Source organism: Ranitomeya imitator, chromosome 3, assembly GCF_032444005.1.
Source record: "Ranitomeya imitator isolate aRanImi1 chromosome 3, aRanImi1.pri, whole genome shotgun sequence".
Lineage (NCBI taxonomy): Eukaryota > Metazoa > Chordata > Amphibia > Anura > Dendrobatidae > Ranitomeya > Ranitomeya imitator.
This window is the reverse complement of record NC_091284.1, coordinates 633,944,948-633,969,057: the sequence shown is the minus strand read 5'-3', so window position 1 is coordinate 633,969,057 and position 24,110 is coordinate 633,944,948. Positions and strand designations below refer to the sequence as shown.

General features: G+C 42.4%; 1 protein-coding gene across 2 annotated transcripts in view; it reads right to left on the bottom strand.

The window, feature by feature from the left end:
- DIAPH3 (diaphanous related formin 3) overlaps positions 1-24,110 on the bottom strand; it is a 789,152-nt gene that overhangs the window by 317,207 nt on the left and 447,835 nt on the right. For both annotated transcript variants that reach the window (XM_069758173.1, XM_069758174.1), the window contains exon 23: positions 8,693-8,816. In XM_069758173.1, the coding sequence (XP_069614274.1) occupies positions 8,693-8,816 (124 nt within the window). The remainder of the gene's footprint in view (positions 1-8,692; positions 8,817-24,110) is intronic.

Here is a 24,110-nt window from a genome sequence, read left to right as displayed (position 1 = left end):
GGCACAAGGGGGCATTCTTTGCGTCTGGAGGAGAGAAGGTTTTTCCACCAACATAGAAGAGGATTCTTTACTGTTAGGGCAGTGAGAATCTGGAACTGCTTGCCTGAGGAGGTGGTGATGGCGAACTCAGTCGAGGAGTTCAAGAGAGGCCTAGATGTCTTCCTGGAGCAGAACAATATTGTAACATACAATTATTAGGTTCTGTAGAAGGACGTAGATCTGGGGATTTATTATGATGGAATATAGGCTGAACTGGATGGACAAATGTCTTTTTTCGGCCTTACTATGTTACTATGAAATACTCACCTGCTCCCGGCGCAATCCCTGGCAGCTTCTCCTGGACAGATGGTCTCCGGGAGCCGGCAGCTTCTTCCTCTGTTCAGCGGTCACTGGTACAGCTCATTACAGTAAAGAATATGCGGCTCCACCAATAAGGGAGTGGAGTCCATATTCATTACTTTAATGAGAGGTACCACGTGACCACTGAACAGGGGAAGAAGCTGCCGGGGCCGGAGACCATGGGACATGCAGGGACCACGCCAGGAGCAGGTGAGTATGTGACAGTCGTTGCTCCCCCTCACCCGCCGACCATGACTCTAGTATTAGCCGAGAGGTGCACTTTCAGCCCATTTTTTGGGCTGAAAATCTCGGCTTATACTCAAGTACATACTGTAATCTCTTTCACAAGGGAATCAGTTAATCACAGGAATGCAGCAGTATGTTGTCTACCGTCAAGGCAATGGTTAAACACATAACTAATCAAAATGTAAATGCAGTCGTGCATTTTCCTGGATAATAAAACTTACATAACAGAGCAACAGATAACTGTGATAACAGGTAAGTAAACAGGATACACACTTGATGAGTTGTGCTACCTTGATTGCACAGTCCAGGTGTGAACAGTATTAATACCAGTAGCGAGGAGTTGGTTACTTGCTTGCTAAAAGGTTGACATAGCCAACATCTACTAAACTGGGCGAATCATGGAAATAATGTTGGTTATACCATGAAAGCAAGGAGCAAAAGATGTGATGGTAGATGCTTAGCAGAAGCTCAGCCAAATGAAATGTAGAAAAACTTTTCACCAACTTGAGGCAACTGTGGATAATGCTATTTAATATACAAGCACATGACCTCTACCAGGATTACTGCAATTGAGGAAGTCATGGGAAACGGGAGCCAGGGCCAGTACTTCTCTCAAGACAGGTGAGTAACAGCTGCTACTTACCCTCTTAATTCTTATGGAAGCAGTAATTGTGTACTTCATTTTTCACACACTGCTTCTGAATTTTATCCATGATTTTGTTAAAAGAATGACAAGGTATAATTTGTCATGTGTTTTTCAACTGTGGTTGTTTTTTATGCAATTATAAAACTTAATGAGCAAATATTTATTATCTCTTGATAAGTAACACCATAGAATTCAAAGAAATTAGTTTTTTTCTCATGACTGTAGGTAACATTTACTAATAAAATCCAAGTTAGGTTTGGATTTTCCCATTTTATTTGCTTTTGACTACCAAAATAAATTTGCTGCGTTTTTAATAAAGACAGCAATTTTTTTTTTTGTGCTTCAGTTTTATACGGTCATCTAAAGAGTTTACAATATGGAGACTTTCCAAACAGAACCGGGGATTCTAATTAGTGTCCTTCAACGCTTGAAAATCTAATGTATAAACTGACCATTAAACAATATCCCACTTTTTGATTAAGTATCTAACACAAAGAGCATCTTTCCTGTTCCGGATATCCTGCTGACTGTTTTTGTGAGCAGTCCGTCTTTTAAGAAAAAATCATTCAGCTTCCCCTCATTTAGGATTAAATGTACAGACAGATCCGGGCTTCTCCATGCTGTGTTGGATTATCTAACCTTTATATCAAACATTCGGTTTCTCATTAATTTGCTGGAAAATCTGTTTGCTTCAATGTGTGCTTGTCTAATTAGTGAGATCATGTGCTAATAACAAGCCATATGCAGGTCTACAGCGTCTAAGCTATTGTCTGTCTACAGAGATGCGTCACACTGTAGCAGAGAACAGAGACTTCAAGCCTAAGTGGAAAATAAAGGGGGCAAAATACTGGGAAACTGTCACTACTGTCAAAACAGTGCAAATAGCGAAAAACAGGACAATTTGTGTTAGACACTCTAGGAGCAATCAAGTGCTTACAGATACCGAACAAACAAGCAGGCCAACAACCATTTATGGCATTCACTAGTCTATTCCTTGCTGTGTTTTGGTACAGGTCGTCACTTTTTTACGTTGCATTTACGCTCCTTTTAATGTGGTTTTGGTGCAAATATTAAGTTGCATTTTTTTAATGATTAATTAGTACAGAAACATAGTACTCTGCACTTCAGAACATAACTACATTTTTTTACATGGGTTTTAATCAGGCTTTCCATAGAAGACTACAAAGAAAAAATACAAAAAATACAAAGTTCAACAGTCTTTAGAAGGGTTGTCCGGACTTAAAAAAAAAATTGCGGTATTGTTGTGTGACTGCAGACTTATGAATTCCCCCATACATCACCGGTGGTGGTGTGTGTGCGCCATGCATACTCCTGGGCAGAAACTGTCTAGTGACGAGGCCTTCTAGTGGGAGCGGCCTCGCTCCATACACTTGCATTGAGCGAGGCCGCTCTAACTAGATGGCGGCGTCACTAGACGGGTGTGGCCTCGCTCAGCACGAGTGCATGGAGAGTGAGGCTACGCCCAATGGCCGTGCCTATGTATAACTCATACATACCCTCCCCCGGGTTAGAAACCAGCAAATCCCTGCAGTGAACAGTGTGCTGAAGGGGATACATGAGTCTGCAGTCACACAGAGTGACTACTGACTTATCAATTTACATCAGACAATCCCCCCAAATGCACAAATGGCAGAAGCATTCATAAAATCACACATCGCTTGAACTATTTAAAAAAATAAAGCATATTTTTAGAATTAAAAACACAGCATTTACACTACGCAGTAACAGTTCACAAGAGCAACAGATGAATATTTTCTCTGAATTTGCCAGTGGAGCATCTGCAGTGAAATTCAGTTGCAGCAAGCAAAAGAAAAAATGTATGTAAAATGGCATGCATATTTTAAATCCTATTCCTTCTGAAGATTTACATTGCAACCGGGGTTGTCCGGTCTGAAATTATAAGTCTGTAGTCACTGTGTGACTGCAGACGTATGAATTACCGCCTTGAGCACAGACTATGCGCTGCGAGAATTTGCTGATTTTTGAGACAGGACCGGCAGATATGTATGTGTTATGCATACTCCCAGCCAGAACATGACTAGTGGGTGTGTCCTTGCTCCATACATTTGTATTATTTGTATTGAGTGAGACCGCACCCCGTCCTGAGCTGTGGCCATCCAGTGGGCGAGGCCTGGCACCAACAGCATACACGGAGATGCAGTCGCCCACGGCAACTGGTGTCGGAGGTGGACTGGCATGTTTATTGGCTGCAATCCAGAGGATATGGTTCCCGGCTGCGATCTGGAGGATATCGTGGGCTGTGCATTTTTTGTGAGTTGAACATTAAAAGAGACGTTTTGATTGGAAGTTTGTTGGGTCACTGCCTCATCACTGCACAGGGTGCTACTGCTGCCCTACAAGGGGAATTGTGGACCCATCATACTGTGTCATGAAGGGATGTGGGCCTATTATACTGTCTATAGAAAGCAGTGTAGGCTTAACAGTGTGTATATGTAAGCTGTGTAGAGGGAAGTTGTGAGGACATGATACTGCACAGAGGGGAACTGTGGGGACATCATACTGTGCAGAGGTTAACTATACAAGAGAGGACTCAGGGGAAAATGCTGAATGTTAAAAGGGCACTTATTGTTATATGAGCACTCGTTATTGTGACTGTCAAAGTGGTAAACAGGGGGCATTATTGTTTTCTAGTGGTCAAAATGTGGACACATTTTTAGGGCACTTACACAGTGCATATATATTCCAGGAGTTAGTGTTACCATCTGGAAGGCACACAGAAGGCATTAAACATCATAAGGGACACAGTGGTGGACATTATTATGAAGAGCACTAAGAGTAGCACTATTTGTGTGCACACAGTAGGTACAGTAATAGAGATACTTAAGAAAACAGCAGAAGATATTGGGGTGACATGAGGATGAGGTGCTTGTGCAACTTGGGAATAGATGGGGACGGTGCTGGAAATAGGAGCATTCAAATGTGTCTGTTGTAAACTCTACAAACAAGTCGTGGCTAGAAGAGGTTATGTCAGTCTGGGTCCGATGGAAAGGGCTAAAAGAGTGAACGACTCCATCACAAAGTGTCACCTGTAAGTCACTATATATAACTGTACTGTAATCTCTTATATGTTCTGCAGGATTGGCATCTACCTCTATATGATCACCATATGGCGGCAATATCTGTATTGGTCTTTCTATAGAGATTTATTTTCAGTAACCGCACAATCATCTGCTGAGGGCCCACTGAAAGGTTTCACCTCCCTGCTCCTGCTGAGCTGAATCCCTAGCTACGAGTACGTCATTGGCAAATCTGCCTGCCTGTGAGAGGGAAACTGAAGCCCTGAGAGGAGCATGCAGATGTGTCAGGTATAATCACTCATAGCTCTGCAGTGAGATCAGGAGAGCAGAGAACGGCCATTACACATCACACTGGTAACCATTATACATCACACTGGTAACCATTACACTTCACACTGGTAACCATTATACACCACATTGGTAACCATTACACATCACACAGGTAACCATTATACATCACACTGGTATCCATTACACATCACACTGGTAATGCCCCCTTCCATTGAAAATAAGCTCTGCAGGCAGATTCTCATGCAGATCATTGTCCAGCCCATGGTCTTGTTCCGCTCCTTAACATAAGATAAACATGGAATTCTCTGGAATAAGACCGCAGATATCAATGCATCATGTTATTCAGCTTCCTATGACCTACATGCCCATGACGGCTTAGGAGGGTTAATTCTACTGACAGATTTCCTTTAACAATAATTTATATTTGCTCCAATAGTAAAATGAAACCTCTCTGATTATAATCTTGCCAAGAAATGCTCCTCTGTTATGTGCCCGCATCTGCCATGTTCACACAATGGGGGCGGCCGAGCTGGTGTGATCCAATCTACATTCATCCTACCCTCAGGGAACAGAAAGCAGACTACCAAGTTAGATGATTTCTGTATGTCCGCTGGCTGCACCCCCAATCCCATCACCCAACTTTCCTGATCTTCCTCACCCTGCTATTCTTGGTATGTCCGCTGGCTGCACCCCCAATCCCATCACCATCACCCTACTTTCCTGATCTTCCTCACCCTGCTATTCTTGGTAGGTCCGCTGGCTGCTACTACTGTTTTATCCCCCCCTGCATGTTTTCTCATTTTGATTCCTTGATGCCAATACACAGTTGGCTTTATCTTTCCATTTGGATCTATTTCCCCTTGCATTTTCCCTTCTGACTTCTAATTAATCCCCTCCTGTGTCTGTGACCAGTCTCCCTGCTGCCCCTCCCTCCTGATCACACCTGGCCTATTTCATGCATACTACTTAGCTTGTTATAAATTCAGAGACACAGGTCTGTCTGGACCGTGGTCTGTCTCTAGAAGGATGTTTCTAAAAGGATAATAGTAAAGATGACAGCAGAAATGAGCCAGAAGTGAATAGAAGGTACGACTAACCACTGTTAATAAATGTACTAAATTTCTTTCCCTTTCCACCACACTTACTCATCATGATGACATATGCTCTAACGGTTTTGGCTCCATTACTCCTCACTCTCCTTCGCTATACCCAAACCCCAGCACCTTCTAACCAAGTTATAATCTCTCCTTCCCTCTTGCCTCCCTACCTGACCTCCTCTGCAGACCTGCTCCTCAACCTCAGATCTCTTCTAATAAAACACAAAACAAGCCGCCCACTCTCCTTCTCCCACCTGTTCTATCTCTCTTTGCTTCTCCTCACTGCTGGAGACACATCTACCAATCCTGGACCTCCGCAGCTCATACCTCCCTTTACTACCCCCTCCTACCGCTCCCAACCCAATATAAACACCCAAAATCTTGGCCACCTCAAATCCATGCCCATGACGCCCACCCCCCTGCACCCTCTCTCTGGATCACTATGGAATGCCCGCTCCATCTGCAATAAACTCCATGCGATTCACGACCTCTTTACCTCTCGTAATCTTTTCTTTCTGGGCATCACCGAAACATGGCTGACATCCTCTCACACAGCCTCCCCTGCTGCACTATGTTACGGTGGCCTCCACTTCACCCACACTCCTCGCCCTGGCAATAAATATGGTGGAAGAGTGGGCCTTCTCCTTTCTTCCAACTGAACCTTTAACCCAATCCAACCTCTACCCTCCCTTATCCTCCCTTCTTTAGAAATCCACACTGTCCGCATCTACTCCCCCTATAACCTCCAAATGGCTGGCACATACCGACCTCCAGGGCCAACCACTGCCTTTATTGACCAATTCTCCACCTGGCTCCTTCAATTTCTCTCTGCTGACATTCCCACCATGATCGTGGGTGATGTCAACATCCTCATTGACACCCACCAGTCAGCAGCCTCCAAACTCCTGTCCCTTTCTTCATCCTTTGGAGTTACTCAGTGGTCCTCCTCAGCCACCCACACAGACGGACACACATTAGACCTTGTCTTCATTCGTTTCTGTTCCATATCTAACTTCACAACCTCCGCTCTCCCTCTATCTGACCACCATCTACTCACTTTCTCATCCCTGTCCTCCTCACCTGTCACCCATGTCCAGCAACATGCGCACCCACACAGGAACCTCACACACCTAGACACCCACACACTTTGACTCTATCCTACCACTAGCATCCAAATCCTCACTCCACGACAGACACTGCCACTGCTTTCTACAATGCCACTCTCGTATCAGTTATTGACACGGTCGCCCCTGTCATGCATAGCAGAGTGCGACGAACCAATAGACAACCCTGGCACAATAACATCACTAAAAAGCTTCGGCAAGTATGCAGAATTGCAGAACGGCGTTGGAAGAAAATACATTCGCAAGATGATTACACTGCACTCAAACAAGCAACACTCACATTCAAATCAGCTCTCACTTCTGCTAAATAGGCCTACTTCAGAACCCTCGTATCTTCCTTATGCCACAACCCCAAACAGTTGTTCAACATTTTTAACTCCCTCCTCCGCCCACCACTGCCCCCTCTCTGAGTTCCCTAATTGTTGCTGAGGACTTTGCCACGCACTTCAAAAATAAGATCGACCAAACAAGGCAAATCTTTGTCGTCAAACCACCACAACCCCTTTGTATACCAAACCAATGCCCAAACCCCATAATTTCCCTCTCCAAAATCACTGAAGGGGAGCTTGCTCATCTTCTCTCCACATCATGCCTCACCACTTGTGCACTTGAACCCATCCCATCTGTGTCACAGCCGCACACCGTGATCCTGCAGTCATATTGCCTCCTACTGCTCCTACTACATTCAAGTTTATTAAATACCCATTAGCAGACCCCCCCCAGGTAATATGATCAGGTTATACTGTGGCTTAGGCTGGTTTCACACTTGCGTTTTGATCTGCAGCGTTTTAAACGCAAACGCATTTGGTGCAAAAACGCGTTTAAACGCTGCATTTTTTAGGCACATGCGTTTTTGTATGTTTTAACGCAAACGCGGCGTTTTGATGCGTTTACAAGAGTTTTTTCCTGCGTTTGCGTTTTTGAAACGCATGATTAGAAGTGTGTGACAGCTGCCAATCATCAAAATCAACTAGAAAACCCACTATAAACAGAAATAACTAGGGTTAGGATCCCTAGTAACCCTAGGGATCCTAACCCTAAAACCCAAACCGTAACACAAACCGTAACACAAACCCTAACACAAACACTAACCCTAAAATACAAACTCTAACCCTAACCCAAACTCTAACCCTAGCCCTAACCCTAGGGATCCTAACCCTAACCCTTAGGGTTAGGATCCCTAAGGGTTAGGGTTAGGGTTTGGGGGTGGCGTATCAGTGTGTATTCTTGTGTTTTTCTATAAAAACGCATGCGTTTAAAAACGCATGCAAACGCATGTGCTTAAAAACGCATGCGTTTACATAGACATTAATAGGTTTTTTTTGCCGCAAAAAAAAAAGCATGCTTTTTTTTGCGGCAAAAAAACGCTGCTAAAGTTACTACATGTTGCATTTCTGCAACACAACGCATGCAGAGAAAAAACTCATGTGTTGCAAAAACACGTCAAAACGCATGCAAAAAAAGCATGCGTTTTTAATGTTAAGTATAGGCAAAAAAATGCATGCTTTTTTTGCGCAAAAAAAAAAACGCAAATGTGAAACCAGCCTTAGTGTCTTTCTGGTGAAGGACATGCCATGTGAACTTCATATAGTATTATACAGCCTAACAATACAATAGTGGCTGCGTAGGCTCAGTGCTAATAAGAGTTTGTGGAGGACATACTGATATTGTGGCATTATACACAAAACACTATTATTTTGTCAAAACTAGTAGCCTCTGCTTTTGACAAAACCTTTTACTCACAGCATGCAGCCTTTTTGCTGCCAAAGCTTTCGAAACATAAACGCTAAAGAATAGACAAAGGTTACTGGAAGAGATGCAAAATGAGAAGTTAACATTGCTCGTATTCCACCAGCCCTATATAAGTTGTGTAGTAGTCAAAAGGATATGGACATCTTAGTCACAAACTTGTCATGTGCGTCGTCAGGCTGGGGAAAGGTCTCCAAATCTGTCTCAAGCTGCTGGAGCTGGCGTTCCATTTGCTTCATTGTCTTTTCCAAATTTTCTGCCGACACTAAATAAGTAAAAATACAAAACAAAGCATTACACAAAAAACGTAAAATAACTCCGTACTATACACACATCCTTTTTTATATTCCCACCAATGGTGTAGATGTTCAAACACAAGTGTCGTGGGTGCAGTATGCCACATGGTTCTACACATTATAGTGGTGTGGCATGACTTGCCATAAGGGTCCCGCATCTGTGAAGCGGCACTTTAAAAGGATACAGTAAATTAAAAGATTAGGTTTATTACAGCTTTATTAGAGCATACATTCGTAATCCAAGCACAAATTGCTCCGGTTTACATCCATTGTTTTGGCTGCGAGTATAGACCTTGCTAGGCCCAGAGCCACTGCTCCTTCTGTTTCCAATGGTCATCTCCAAACCTTTAGATGTATGATTTAACATGGTACATGATACAGAATTTGCAACCAGCTTGGAGCATATTACACCCACCCCACCATTATAACAGTGGTTCAGATCGCTCTTTAGGGTAACTTGGCTCAACATACAAACTTCTAAAACTTCAACCACAGCTGACGCACCACCTTCTCATTGATTCACTGTAGGGTAATACCCTAAGGGTGGCGGCCACATGGGCAGCACTCTACCCACCAGTGGTGGCCAATGGTCACAAGATTTTAAAGCAAAATTGTACAGCTACTGTCTCACCACGGCTGGGCAGAGATTCTGTAGCAAAGCATCCAGCCGCAGCATGTGGCAGTACCCGGACAGTTTTAGTCATGGAAATCGGCCATTTTATCACAGACATCAGCAGCTGTGACCTAAGGAAAACTACCAGATATAATAAAATGTGCCTAACAAAATACAAAGGCATCATACTTAAACACTGCAGCTAATGTTAAATGGGTTGATCAAAATAAAAAAATATGGAGTTATCCGATGTGTCTGCCATGAGAAATCTAGAGTCATATGAAATTAGGCTGAAAATGCATTGGCGGCGTGATAGTGATTTTGGAAGAAACCATAACAAGTTTGTTAACATGCTCCTTGATACACCTCCAGTCAGGTTTGCATACTGGCATCCACGCTAGATTTCTGATCACTGCCACATCAGATACAGTGGGGAAAATAAGTATTTGACACACTGCCAATTTTGTGATTTCTCACCTATAAAGAATGGAGATGTCTGTAATTTTTATCGTAGGTACAGTCATGGACAAAAATTTTGAGAATGAGACGAATATTAATTTTTCCAAAGTCTACTGCTTCATTTTTTCTAATGGCAATTTGCATATACTCCTGAATGTCAGAGTGATGAGCTTAACAGCAATTACTGTACTTGCAAAGTCAATATTTGCCCAGAAAATGAACTTTAACCCCCAAAACACATTTCAACATCATTGCAGTCCTGCCTTAAAAGGAGCAGCTAACATCGTTTTAGTGATTGATCCATTAACACAGGTGTGGGTGTTGATGAGGACAGGGCTGGCGATCAATCAGTCATGATTAAGTAAGAATGACATCACTGGACACTATAAAAGGAGGCTGGTGCTTGGTGGTATTGTTTCTCTTCAGTTAACCATGGTTATCTCTAAAGAAACACGTGCAGCCATCATTGCACTGCACAAAAATGGCCTAACAGGGAAGAGTATCGCAGCTACAAAGATTGCACCTCAGTCAACAATCTATCGCATCATCAAGAACTTCAAGGAGAGAGCTTCCATTGTTGTCAAAATGGCTCCAGGGCGCCCAAGAAAGACCAGCAAGCGCCAGGACCGTATCTTAAAACTGTTTAAGCTGTAGGATCGGACTACCAGCAGTGCCGAGCTTGCTCAGGAATGGCAGCAGGCTGGTTTGAGTGCTTCTGCACGCACTGTGAGGCGGAGACTCTTTGAGCAAGGCCTGGTTTCAAGGAGGGCAGCAAAGAAGCCACTTCTCTCCAGAAAAAACATCACGGACCGACTGATATTCTGCAAAAGGTACAGGGAGTGGACTGCTGAGGACTGGGGCAAAGTCATTTTCTCTGATGAATCCTTTTCAATTGTTTGGGACATCTGGAAAACAGCTTATTCGGAGAAGAAGAGGTGAGCGCTACCACCAGTCTTGTCTCATGCCAACTGTAAAGCATCCTGAAACCATTCATGGGTGGGGTTGCTTCTCAGCCAAGGGAATCGGCTCACTCACAGTCTTGCCTAAAAACACAGCCATGAATAAAGAATGGTACCAGAATGTCCTCCAAGAGCAACTTCTCCCAACCGTCCAAGAGCAATTAGGCGCCCAACAATGCCTTTTCCAGCATGATGGAGCACCGTGCCATAAAGCAAAGGTGATAACTAAATGGCTCATGGAACAAAACAGAGATTTTGGGTCCATGGCCTGGAAACTCCCCAGATCTTAATCCCATTGAGAACTTGTGGTCAATCATCAAGAGATGGGTGGACAAACAAAAACCAACAAATTCTGGCAAAATGCAAGCATTGATTATGCAAGAATGGACTGCTATCAGTCAGAAGTTGATTGAGAGCATGCCAGGGAGAATTGCAGAGGTCTTGAAGAAGAAGGGTCAACACTGAAAATATTGACTTGCTGCATTAACTCATTCTAACTGTAAATATAACCTATTGGTACTTATAATATGATTGCAATTATATTTCTGTATGTGATATAAACATCAGACAAACACTAATAAAAACCAGAGGGTAGCAGATCATGTGAAAATATAATTTTGGTGTCATTCTCAAAAATTTTGGCCATGACTGTACACTTCAACTGTGAGTGACAAAATCTTACAAAAATCCAGATCATCATATTGTATGTCTTTTACATAATTTTCATTTTAGTTCATTGAATAACTAATTGATACAATAGAAAATCAATTTGTAATTACAGAGGTCAGACGTTTCCTATAGTTCTTGATCAAGTTTGCACACACTGCAGCAGGGATTTTGGCCCACTCCTCCATACAGATCTTCTCCAGATCTTTCAGGTTTAGGGGTTGTTGCTGGGCAAAATTGAGTTTCAGCTCCCTCCAAAGATTTTCTTTTGGGATCAGGTCTGGAGATTGGCTAGGCCACTCCAGGACCTTGAAATGCTTCTTACAGAGCCACTCCTTGGTTGCCCTGGCTGTTTTTTCAGGTCATTGTCTTGCTGGAAGACCCAGCCACAACCAATCTCCATTGTGTTTACTGAGGGAAGGAGGTTGTTGGTCAAAATCTTGCAATACATGACCCCATCCATTCTCCTTTCAATACTGTGCATTCATCTGGTCCAATTTGCTCGAAAGCACCACGAAAGTATGATGTTTCACCAAAACTATGCTTCACGGTTGGTACATTTGGGACGTTGTCCTTGGGGTTGTGATCATCCTTCTTCCTCTTAACACAGCGAGTGGAGTTGATACCAAAGTTTTATTTTGGTCTCATCTGATCAGATGACCTTCTTCCATGCCTCCTCTGGATCATCCAGATGGTCATTGCTGAACTTCAAATGGGCCTCGACATGTGCTGGCATGAGCATAGGGACCTTGCGTGCCCTACAGGATTTTAATTCATGACGGCATGGTGCGTTATTAAAGGTAATGTTTGAGACTGTGGTCCAGCTCTCTTCAGGTAACTGACCCGGTCGTCCAATGTATTTATTGGCTGATTCCTGACCTTTCTCAAAATTAACCTTACCTCAGTAGGGGAGATCTTCCATGGAGCCCATAACTCCCATATGGAGCATATTTTCCAATAATTGTGCCTACAGTTGTTGCCTTCTCACCAAGCTGCTTGCCTATTGTCCTGTAGCCTATTCCAGCTTTGTGCAGTTCTACAATTTTGTCTCTGGTGTCCTTAGACAGCTCTTTGGTATTGGCTATGGTGGAGAGGTTGGAGTGTGATTAAGTGTGTGGACAGGTGTCTTTTACACAGATAATCAGTTCAAACAAGCGCAATTAATACAGGGCTTCTTAAATAAAAACTTCTGTGAGAGCCAGAATTCTTGCTGGTTGGTAGGTGATCAAATACTTATTACATGCAATAAAGTGCAATTTAATTATTTAAAAATCATACAATGTGATGTTCTGTTTTTATTTTTAGATTCTGTCTCTCACAGTTGAAGTGTACCTACGATAAAAATCACAGACATCTCCATTCTTCCGGCGTATAAGACGACTGGGCGTATAAGACGACCCCCAACTTTTCCAGTTAAAATATAAAATCTTCTCAAAAGTTGGGGGTTGTCTTATATGCCGGGTGTCATCTTATAGGGTGGGTGCGGAGCAATTTGGGGTCGACGTATATAGTGGGGGGAGTGGTCCCGATGACGAGGTGAGGGAGCGCCTCACCAGGAAGGTGTAAGTGAAGCAAACTGTCAGCGTCTGGGATGCCAGGGTTATGCAATTAAGAGAGAGAGCGGTGCTGTGCCTAGAAAAACACTCCTCTTTCACTCATCTGGCTCGCCCTTGTATCCTATTATCACCTTCTCCGCTTCACTTACACCTTCCCGGTGAGGCGCCCCTCTCACCTCGTCATTGGGGTCGCTCCCCCCACAACATGCGGCGACCGCAGATTACTCCGCACCTGTCCCATAAGACGACACCTGGCGTATAAGACGATACCCGACTTTTGAGAAGATTTTCAAGGGTTAAAAAGTAGTCTGCAACACAATAATTATAAAAGTAAAAATATGTTGACAGCTGGTTCTCTTTAAGAACAGTGTCACACCCGTTTTTGTGCTCATGTACTTTTTGGAAGTAGAGTTTTTTGTTTTTTTTTAAAATCCGCATCAACCATTAAAAATAGTGCATTAAAAACAAAGATCACAAATGCAAAATATCAGGTACTGTACATTTTTACAGACATATATATATGTAGATTTCAGCAGTGATCAGGCATCAGTCAGTAAGACAGGCCACTTGTTCCCGGCGTAAGCCGCTAAGACAGATGGGTTTTGTGTCCCTTTATCATATGATGTCTTCCTTGTACCTCTTCATTCTAATGCTATTTGCAGGCTATCAGCTCTTCTCTCGCGCTGCACCCACTGTATGCATCCTGAGTGTGTTTACACAGGACAGAACATGCCTTTCACAAATACCTCTCACATGCATAATTTCAAAACTGTCAACAGTAAAGGTTAAATACACTAATAAATATTTATTTAGTTCATGGTAAATGCCAAGAATGAAATAATTCCGGCTATGGGAAAGATTCACTGCTTACGGTCTAACGATACAAAGTTTCTGCAAATGTTACACTAAACGGTTTATATAAAAAAGAATTAAGTTAGAAGTGACAGCTAATTAACTGTTTAATTGTTAATCACTTCGAAATTCAGAAATTAAGTAGCTTCAACAACGTCTGGACATCACAAGTCAGCAATTCAAGGTTTTGATGCAACACATTACCTTCTGAGCATGAAAGATCTTATTGCAGTGGCAACAAGTTTTTTCTCAGTCTTTACAAGCATTTTAAATACGGTAATATCAGGCAGTTCAGTAGGTGAGGACCTTAGCACCGAGCCCTGCAGACACCTCTAGGGAGCAGCAGAAGAACTCGGATGAGCATTGTTGGCCATTTAAAGACCAACCGGCCATTTGAAGACCAACCAGCCATTTATGCCTCACACTAAACACGAATGGGTGTGTAAGAAAGGTGAGCAGAAAGATTAACAAAAAAAAGATTTGCACTGCCCTGGACCGGCATCCAGTCTGGTCTGGATTCCAGCAGTGGTAGAGAAGACTGCCCTAGTACGCCTGCCACATAGGACCAGACGTACTAGGGCAGTGTTCTCTACCGCTGCTGGAATCCTCATCGCCTATGGCTATTAATGGGCACTGCGACGTCATGACTTTGAAACTAGGCCTCAAATCTTTCAGACTCAATACTTTCACCAATACCCAGTTAACACAGTCTGGAGAGCTCCTTTCTCATAACACAATAGTTCTCCCTTTTCTTTTTCGGACTTGTGCTTGCACATGTTGGCCACCGTTTGTTCTACTTACGGTAATCTAGAAATAATGAATGTCTTGGCTGGTTCAACGTCAGACGTTCCCTGTACTTCTTGACCAAGTTTGCACCCCCTGCTGCACAATTGATTTCCAAAAAATGTCTGACTATCATCGGTTAACTACTACAAACAATCATTTATGAAAACGTACACCCAATAATCTTATTATCTTAGTTGAAAAACCTCTAAATTGACCACTTTTACTATACATTTCCAGTAAACATGTAAGCAAATGTGTATGTTTCTATTGTGCTGGGTATTTTGTCCTCTAATGTCAAAAACTATTGAGGTAGAAAAAAAATATTCCAATATAAAAAAAATGCTAGGCGTTATCTGTTGTGCTAGCATTCACATATATTATCAGTTTTAGCAATGTATCTAAAGGAGTTAAGTTCATGTTTGGGAAAAATTGTATACATTGATCTCAGAGAAATAGGGTCAGCCTGTAAAGGTAGAAATAATAGTTTATAGGGAAGGCACAAGTGCTGTTCTTTTATCTATGATTATCCCCATGCATCTAGCTAATCTTCTGAAAGCAATTCCACTGGTTACTTATTTGTATCTCGTTTTTACGTGTTCACGGAACTAACATAGCACAAACACAAAGATTTCTATAATATGCTTCTCTACAAGATAAGGGTCTAGAGCATTCTATGTACTCGGAGAGCCAAGGAAATTATTTACATGGCTCAAGACAAACACAGTGAACCCATCCCATGCGAGCCTTGTGAACTCGGTCTAGGCATATCAAATGGTTCTTAGTGAGAATATTTTCTCCCTGGGATGCTATAGTTCAAAGCTCAGAAGACAATTTATAGTTTGGCAGGTTAATGATGGTATCTGCAGAGGAAAAAGTCCACAGGCTTAGTAGTGAGTGCAACTGAATTATCCTCTCACATTAAGTCCTGGGCTCTTGATAGAATGGTTAAGGCATTGTGCAGTCCTGCCGTGGTTTATCTGTAATTCAGGTCTGTATAAATAGAATTTTTCAGTATAGCTGTTGGGGAAAATGAAAAGTAAGCCAAGAAAAAAAATGGTGCCCTACATGCAGCATTATTAGACCGAAAGCATTCTGACATAAAACTAGAAAAATGGAACATGAGATAATGTGAAATGGAATATGAACTAAATAGAACTTAAAACTGATCATCAGGCGTACATTCTGGTCAAATTACTTCCAAAATCATTTACACTGTTGCCGGCTGTAGATCGTTGTGGTGCGATTCTGTACAGCATACCTGTCATTATAAATCTATTAACACATATCAGTAATGCAAGGCATTGACATTGGTAGTATCTCTAATTAGTGAAAAGTGGCATCTTCTTCACCTCCCATTAGCCCATATTCCCATTCTCTCTGTCATTCAGATCTCTGTGAACTATATATTTTTTTATTTTAAATCAGCTTTAATTCTAAGGCCTTATGATGAGAAAATTAACAATCGATAAAAATGTGCAAAAAGTGTAACTATGCAAGGCCAAGTGACAGCGGTATAAAGGAAGAAAGAATCCTGCCCGCGATGGCTTACAATCCCCAGGGAAGTGGGAAATTGACATCAGCTTAGGATACAAACTGATGGTAAGGCAGTGTAGTGGAAGGAGGATTATCAATGGCGGCAGGTTTTACTGTAGCAGGTCTTGTTGAATGTTCCAAAGATGAGAGGGAATCTGATAGATTGGAGCAGCTAAATTCAGAGTACACGGGACCCACATAAGGGGAAACTCTTGATTGTATGAGGAGAAGATGAAAGAAGGACACAGAGAGAGGTCTGGTGAGGACCCGAAAATATATATGGTGAAGAAGTGGACGATTAGGTCAGTGATGTATGGGGAGACTGGTTATGGATGACTTTGTAAGTCATTATTAGCATTTTGAAGCAAATTCTTATTGTAATTTACAGCTTGTGTCAATAAAAAGTTCATCAGCTAAAGATACAGGGGAAAGAAGATTGAAGGGGATCACTAACTTTTGAGAAGCATACACCTTAGGGGTGCTGGCCAAATAAACATTAGGCTGACTGAACTGTATAATATATACGTGACGGTCCGGCTTGGAGGAGAACTTATGTCAAATTAAAAGGACACTTCCATCAGAATTTTAATTTAGTTTTAAACTCAATATTCATGTATAACTATGTAACAACTAGGAAGCAGTGTGATATATATATATATATATATATATATATATATATATATATGTTCTGACCCTTCCCTTCGGGTTAGAAATAGCAGAAGGGAGGTGAAGGCTGTACACAGATCAGCAGTGGAAAGAATATCATGGAAGGTAATGAAAACAGGCTGTAAGACAACGAGGACAGTACATGGAGAGGAAACCACAGTACAGGTGCTGTGCTGATACACTGGACATAAGTCTATACACCTCGGTTAAAATACCAGGTTTTTGGCATATAAACACATCGTACCAAGAAGAATTTCAGAACTTTTCAACCTTTATTGTCACCCATAATCGGCCCACGCCAATTCAAAAACAAAGAAATCATTTTGGGGGGTGGGGGAAACAAAAGCAAAGCTAAAATAATTTGGTTGCATAAGTGTAAACATCTACTATATAATTGTCTAAGGGTCACTACCGTCTGGCTTTCTGTCTCGAATATTCATCGGTCGCGGCCTCTGTCTGTCTGTCATGGAATCCAAGTCGCTGATTGGTCGTGGCAAAACGCCCACAGCCATTGCCACGACCAATCAGCGAAGGGTGCAGTCCGGCAGCAACATGGCCGCTCCTTCCTCCCCGCAGTCAGTGCCTGCTCCATACTCCTCTCCAGTCAGCGCTCACAAAGGGTTAATGGCAGTGCTAATGGACCGTGGTGTAACACACTCCATTAACGCTGCTATTAACCCTGAGTGACCAACTTTTTTACTATTGATGCTGCCTGTGCAGCCTCAATAGTAAAAAGATCTAATGTTAAAAATAAAAAAAAAAAAAATCATCATATACTCACCCTCCGGCGCCTTTCCCGCTCCTCGAGACGCTCCGGTGACCGCTCCATGCAAGCGGCAGGTTCCGGTGGCAAGGATGGTATGTGACAAGGACCTTCCATGACGTCATGGTCGTATGACTGCGATGTCATCACAGGTCCTGCGCTCATCCAACCCTGGGACCAGAAGCTGCCGCCTGCACCGCACACAGGATTATAAGGGGTCCCTCGGAAGGTGAGTATATGTTTATTTTTTTATTTTAAGACTTTTTTAACCTGTTACATACGTGTCTGGCCAATATACGTGACTGGGCAGTATACTGTGTGGCTGTGCTGTATACTACGTGGCTCTGTGCTGTATACTACGTTGCTGTGCAATATACTACGGGGCTGGGCAATATACTACGGGGCTGGGCAATATACTACGGGGCCGGGCAATATACTACGTGGCCGGGCAATATACTGCGTGGCCGGGCAATATACTGCGTGGCTGGGCAATATACTGCGTGGCTGGGCAATATACTGCGTGGCTGGGCAATATACTGCGTGGCTGGGCAATATACTACGTGGCTGGGCAATATACTACGTGGCTGGGCAATATACTACGTGGCTGGGCAATATACTACGTGGCTGGGCAATATACTACGTGGCTGGGCAATATACTACGTGGCTGGGCAATATACTACGTGGGCTGTGCAATATACTACGTGAGCTGTGCAGTATACTACGTGGACATGCATATTCTAGAATACCCGATGCATTAGAATCGGGCCACCACCTAGTCCTCTTATAATTGGGGATGTGTTTGTGTTCAGAATTATCAAATCGCACTTGCACTCATGTTACATAGTAGCACGTGCACAGCTGACATCACAGAAAGTGATTCTGAGTAACCCCATATAAAGTTCAGTTGTTCTAGTAAGATTTTCCTTACATTTGCTTAGTTGCATTTTACAGCAAAACACATATTCCATAAACAGATTACAACAGAGTAAAAGGATCTCATTGTTGAAAGCTATCAGTACATTTTTTTCTAAGTCATTAGATATACCATGGACCACCGATAACATGATCATTAGATATGAATTAAATTTGCTACAACACTGACATTACCTAAAACTGGGTGACCCTCAAGAATTGATGAAAATGCAAGAAGAAAATTGGTATGGTAGGCTGACCAAAGGTTTACAGTTAAACAAGCTGCATGAATTTCTCGCAAGCACTGGTTGTGTACTGTATGTGATTGCAAACTCCAGTATTCTTTATGTCTGGCATGTGAGGTAGGAGGCAAGATGGAAACTATATTTATATTTCATATAAAGAAAAACATCCAAGCCTGGATATGTTTAGTCAAGACCTACATGAAGAGTGCTAAAAGTATGTGGAAAATGAGTTCAAGGTTGAACTTTTCGGAAATAAATCCAAAAGATATATTTGGCACAAAGTCAACAGTGCACATCACCAAAAGAACACCATACCCACAGTGAAGCATGATGAAGGCAGCAATATGCTTTGGGACATTTTTCTTCGGCATCTGGAAGTGGGACTTTAGTTGAAGTGAAGGGTATTATGAACAGTTCCAAGTATCAGACAATTTTGCATCAAAACTTCAAGCTCCAGCAGAAAATGAAGAATTTCATTTTTAAACCTGACAACCCTAAGCATACATCCAAATCAACAAAAAAAAAAGGTTCACCAAAAAATAGAGTTTTGGAAAGGCCCAGCCAGAGACCAGACCTGAATCCAATTGAAAATCTATGTGTGTACCTGAAGAGACTCTACACAGAAGACACTCTCACAATCTCAGATTTAGAGAGCTACTGCAGGGAGGAGTGGGCAAAAAATGGCAATTCTATAGGTGCCATGCTGATAGACTTGTACCCAAAGGCTGATCGCTGTCATAAATTCAAATGATACTTAAACAAAGTTTTATTTTAAGTTTGTGTATAATTCTGCAACAATTTTACTTTATTTTTCCACTAAAAAAGTTTTCAGCTTACTTTTCAATTGAATTGTACATACATGTACATACACGTTTAAGGGCGACATTTAATGTAGAAAAAAATCTGGAATGATTTTTTTATATTCTCTGTCTGTACAAGAAAGTAAGTGTACTGTATGATACACAATATTATAGCAACTGAAAAAATGAGACACCCTGGATACACACAGAACTCACATACAGCCTACATTACTGGGAAAGACTGCCACAAAAGAAAAATCGGAAACTTGGTTCTGGCTGCAAACTGCACATCAGGGTACATGAAAGCTAGCTAAGGAATAAAGATGCAGTCTGAAAATTAGTCATATGTTAGTAACTAAAGATAAAAACACTAATATATGTAGCAATCGCTTCCCTCCGTGTCAAGGTTGTCCCCAGCCTGGAGGGATCAGAATTCACCGAGCGCAAGCAGGATCCAGCAGTAATTTTGCTTGTCGATAAGTGTTAACAAATACAAATTATCCTAAGGATAGGCCATCAATATCTGATTAATGGGGGTAAGACACCAGGCACCCATGCGATCAGCTGTTACCAGCGCCGGCAGGGAGCTCTGAACTGCTACTCAAACAGCAATTCTGCCATTTCTATAGTGGCCAAGGGCGGGTAATGCAGATACACCTCCTTATCCAGATTAACCGGGGATGGATCTGTATATAGGTGGCCACTATAGTTTTGATGGAGCTGCTGTACTCCGCCGGCAGAACTTCAAATTCACTTTATCAGTGTGATGCACATGTGACACCGCATCAGGCTGACTAATCACAAGAGGCACCATAGATGCTGGAAGGTAAAAGGATGTTTGCAGGCTCCACCTGGTGGCCACAGAGCATATTGATTCTCTCACTTTTTTCTGTGTATCCTAAGTTCCTGTGTATTGATCAAACTGCAATCATGAAGGCCACAACCTGTGGTGCATGTTCACATGTACAACTCCCCACTAGAGATTTTGCCTGATCTGTGCCAAATTATCATCAAAATTTTCTTGCATCAAATGCAGGTTTGTCACAGATTATCTCTGTAGGGCCACGTGCACACATTGAGTATTTGATGAGTTGTTTTACCTCAGTATCTGTAAGCCACAACCAGGAGTGGAACAATCAGAGGAAAAGTATAATAGAAACAAATCACCACTTCTGGATTTATCACTCACTTCAAAAATTCCCTAAATCCTCAATGTGTGCACGTGGCATTAAGCATTGCAAAAGCTGAAATTCCCTGAATATCCACAGCACATACTGACATCTTAGGGTATGTGCACACGGTCAGTAATTAGCAGCACTTTGGCGCAGCGCATGTCCGTTGAGTCCAAAGCGCTGCCGGCTATTGAACGCAGGTGATTCCGCATGTGTTCACTGAATCGTGTGGAATCACTGCATCAAAAATTGCATGGGTGAAAATTCTCTTGTGAGGACTCGCGTCTCCGCATGATAAATAGACATGCTGCGGTCTGCCGAGTCACACTGCATGTCCGTCTCCACAGGTGAGCCGCGGGCACCTGTGGACGCATAGTGGGCATGGGATTTCTTGAAATCACATCCACTATGCTGTAACATCTGGCTACTGCAGGTTGGACGCTGGACAAGTATGCAGCGTTTACAGACTGTGGGCACATACCCTTATGGCTTCAAAATCAACATGTCAATCAGCATGGCAATTTTTTCCCTATTATCTGGAGGATAAGATAATATCATTTCTCATCCACATGTTGCTACAGTAATGTGCAGCAGATTATCTGCTGCAGAATTCAGATGAAAACTTTGTAGTGAGAACAGATTCTTAAAGTGCATTTGCATTGCAAGATTATCGTTAACAAGAGTTGCTAGGAAAGGCAGTCTAAACTGGCTGCCGATCAATCTACGAATGAGTAAAACACTCATTTGTCAGGTAAAATGATCATTTAGCTTTCCCAAAAGATCATAGTTCTCGGCAGGGCAACATCCTGTGTGAACAGGACCTGTGCTTCTGAGAACGGCAGCCTAAGTGCACTGAACGATCTATTACAAATACTTCAGTGCACATCTTAAGTGTGGTCTGCCTGTGTAAACAGGCTATTAAACATATGACCGGCAAACATGTTGCTGGGCAGAAGGACTCTGATCAAAATCAAAGAGCCCATTAAATAGTCTCTGTTTCAACAAACTTGGCATCAATCAATAGAAGCAAATATAAAAAAAAAAATATGTAAGATATTATCAAAGAAATATGTTTATTTCTCCACTTAAACGTCACTTCTCTTGCCCACTGCTTCCTGAACTCACCAATCATGCTCCTACAAGCCGGCATTCTCATAAAGGTAGAACAAGAGTGAAACAGGCAGAGTCAGACCTTGCTGGAGCTTTTCAGTCAGTGTAACAACATAGTTCATCATGATTTATATATTAAAAGAATATGAATGATAACACCAAAACTTTTTCTCCACTCATGGTTAGTGGTCAGGTGAAGCCATTTATTGGCAAACTACTATGTTTTCTCCTTTTAAATCATAATAACAACCCAAACCATCAAAATTATCCTGATGAAAAGTTTACATACTCCATTTCTTAATACCGTGTATTGCCCCCTCTGAAATCAATGAAAGCTTGAAATCTTTTGTGGTAGCTGTGGATGAGGTTCTTTATTTTCTCAGATGGTAAAGCTGCCCACTCTTCTTGGCAAAAAGCCTCCAGTTCCTGTAAATACCTGGGATGTCTAGCATGAACTGTGTGCTTGAGATCTCCCTAGAGTGGCTTAATGATACTGAGGTCAGGAGACTGACATGGCCACTCCAGAACCTTCACTTTGTTCCACTGTAGCCAATGACAGGTAGACTTGGCCTTGTGTTTTAGATCGTACGTTTCATGTGCAGCTTCCGGGCTGGTGAGTGCAAATTTGCTTTCAGTATTTGCTGATAACGTGCTGCATTGCTCTTTCCTTCAACTTTAACCAAGTTTTCTGTGACTTTGTAGCTCAAATATACCCAAAACATTAGCGATCCACCTCCGTGCTTTACAGTAGGAATGGTGTTCATTTCATCATAGGCCTTTATGGTTGTGGCCAAAAAGTTCAATTTTGGTCTCACCACTACAAATTATTTTGTTCCAGAAGTTTTGAGGCTTTTCTCTACTGTTTTGCGTATTGTAGATGAGATACTTTGTGGCATTTGAGCAGTAATGACTTTCTTCTGGCGACTAGACAATGCAGCCCATTTTTCTTCAAGTGCCTCCTTATTGTGCATCTTGAAACAGCCACGCCGCTAGTTTTCAGAAACACCTGTATTTCAACTGATATTATTTGTGGGTTTTCATTTGCATACTGAACAATTTTCCTGGCAGTTGTGGACAACATTTTTGTTGGTCCGCCTGACTGTGGTTTTGTTTTTACAGAGTCACTGATTTTCCTTTTGTTAATCACAGTTTGAACGCTGGTGACTGGCATTATCAATTCCTTGGATATCTTTTTGTATCCCTTTCCTGTTATATACAGTTATTATTATTTATTTATATAGCACCATTGATTCCACGGTGCTGTATATGAGATGGGGTTACATACAAATTACAGATATCACTTACATTAAGCAAACTAACAATGACAGATTGATACAGAGGGGCGAGGACCCTGCCCTTGTGGGCTAACATTCTACAGGATGGTGGGGAAAGAGACAGTAGGTTGGGGGGTTGCAGCAGCTCTGGTGTTGGTGAGGCGGTACCTCCGGTAGTGGTGAGGAGGCAGCGGGGTCATTGCAGGTTGTAAGCTTTCTCGAAAAGGTGGCTTTCAGGCTCCATCTGAACGATCTGAATGTGGTTGACAGTCGAACGTGATGGGGCACAGAATTCCAGAGGAAGGGGGATATTTGGGAGAAGTCTTGGAGGCGACTAGGTGAGGAGTGAATAAGTGTGGAGGAGAGACGGTCTTCAGAGGACTGGAGATTACGTGAAGGAAGATATATAGAGGAGACAGGTTATGGATGGCTTTGTAAGTCACTATTAGTAATTTGAACTGGATATGTTGAGGGAATGGGAGCCAGTGAAGAGATTTGCAGAGGGGAGAAGCAGAGGAGTAGCGAGGAGAGAGATTACTTAGTCGGGCAGCAGAGTTAAGGATGGACTGAAGTGGTGCGGGAGTGTTAGGGAGGCCACAGAAAAAGATGTTACAGTAGTCAAGGAGGGAGATGATGATGGCATGCACAAGAATTTGAGTAGACTGAGGGTTGAGGAAAGGAAGAATTCTGGAAATATTTTTGAGTTAGAGGCGACAGGAAGTGAAAAAAGCTTGGATGTGTGGTTTGAAGGACAGGGCAGAGTGAAGGGTTACTCCGAGGAAGCGGACTTCTGGTATGGAGAAAGTGTGATGTCATTTGTTGTGATAGATCAGGTGAGGAAGATCTGTGAGATGGAGAAAAGATGAAGAGTTAAGATTTGTCCACATTGATTTTTAG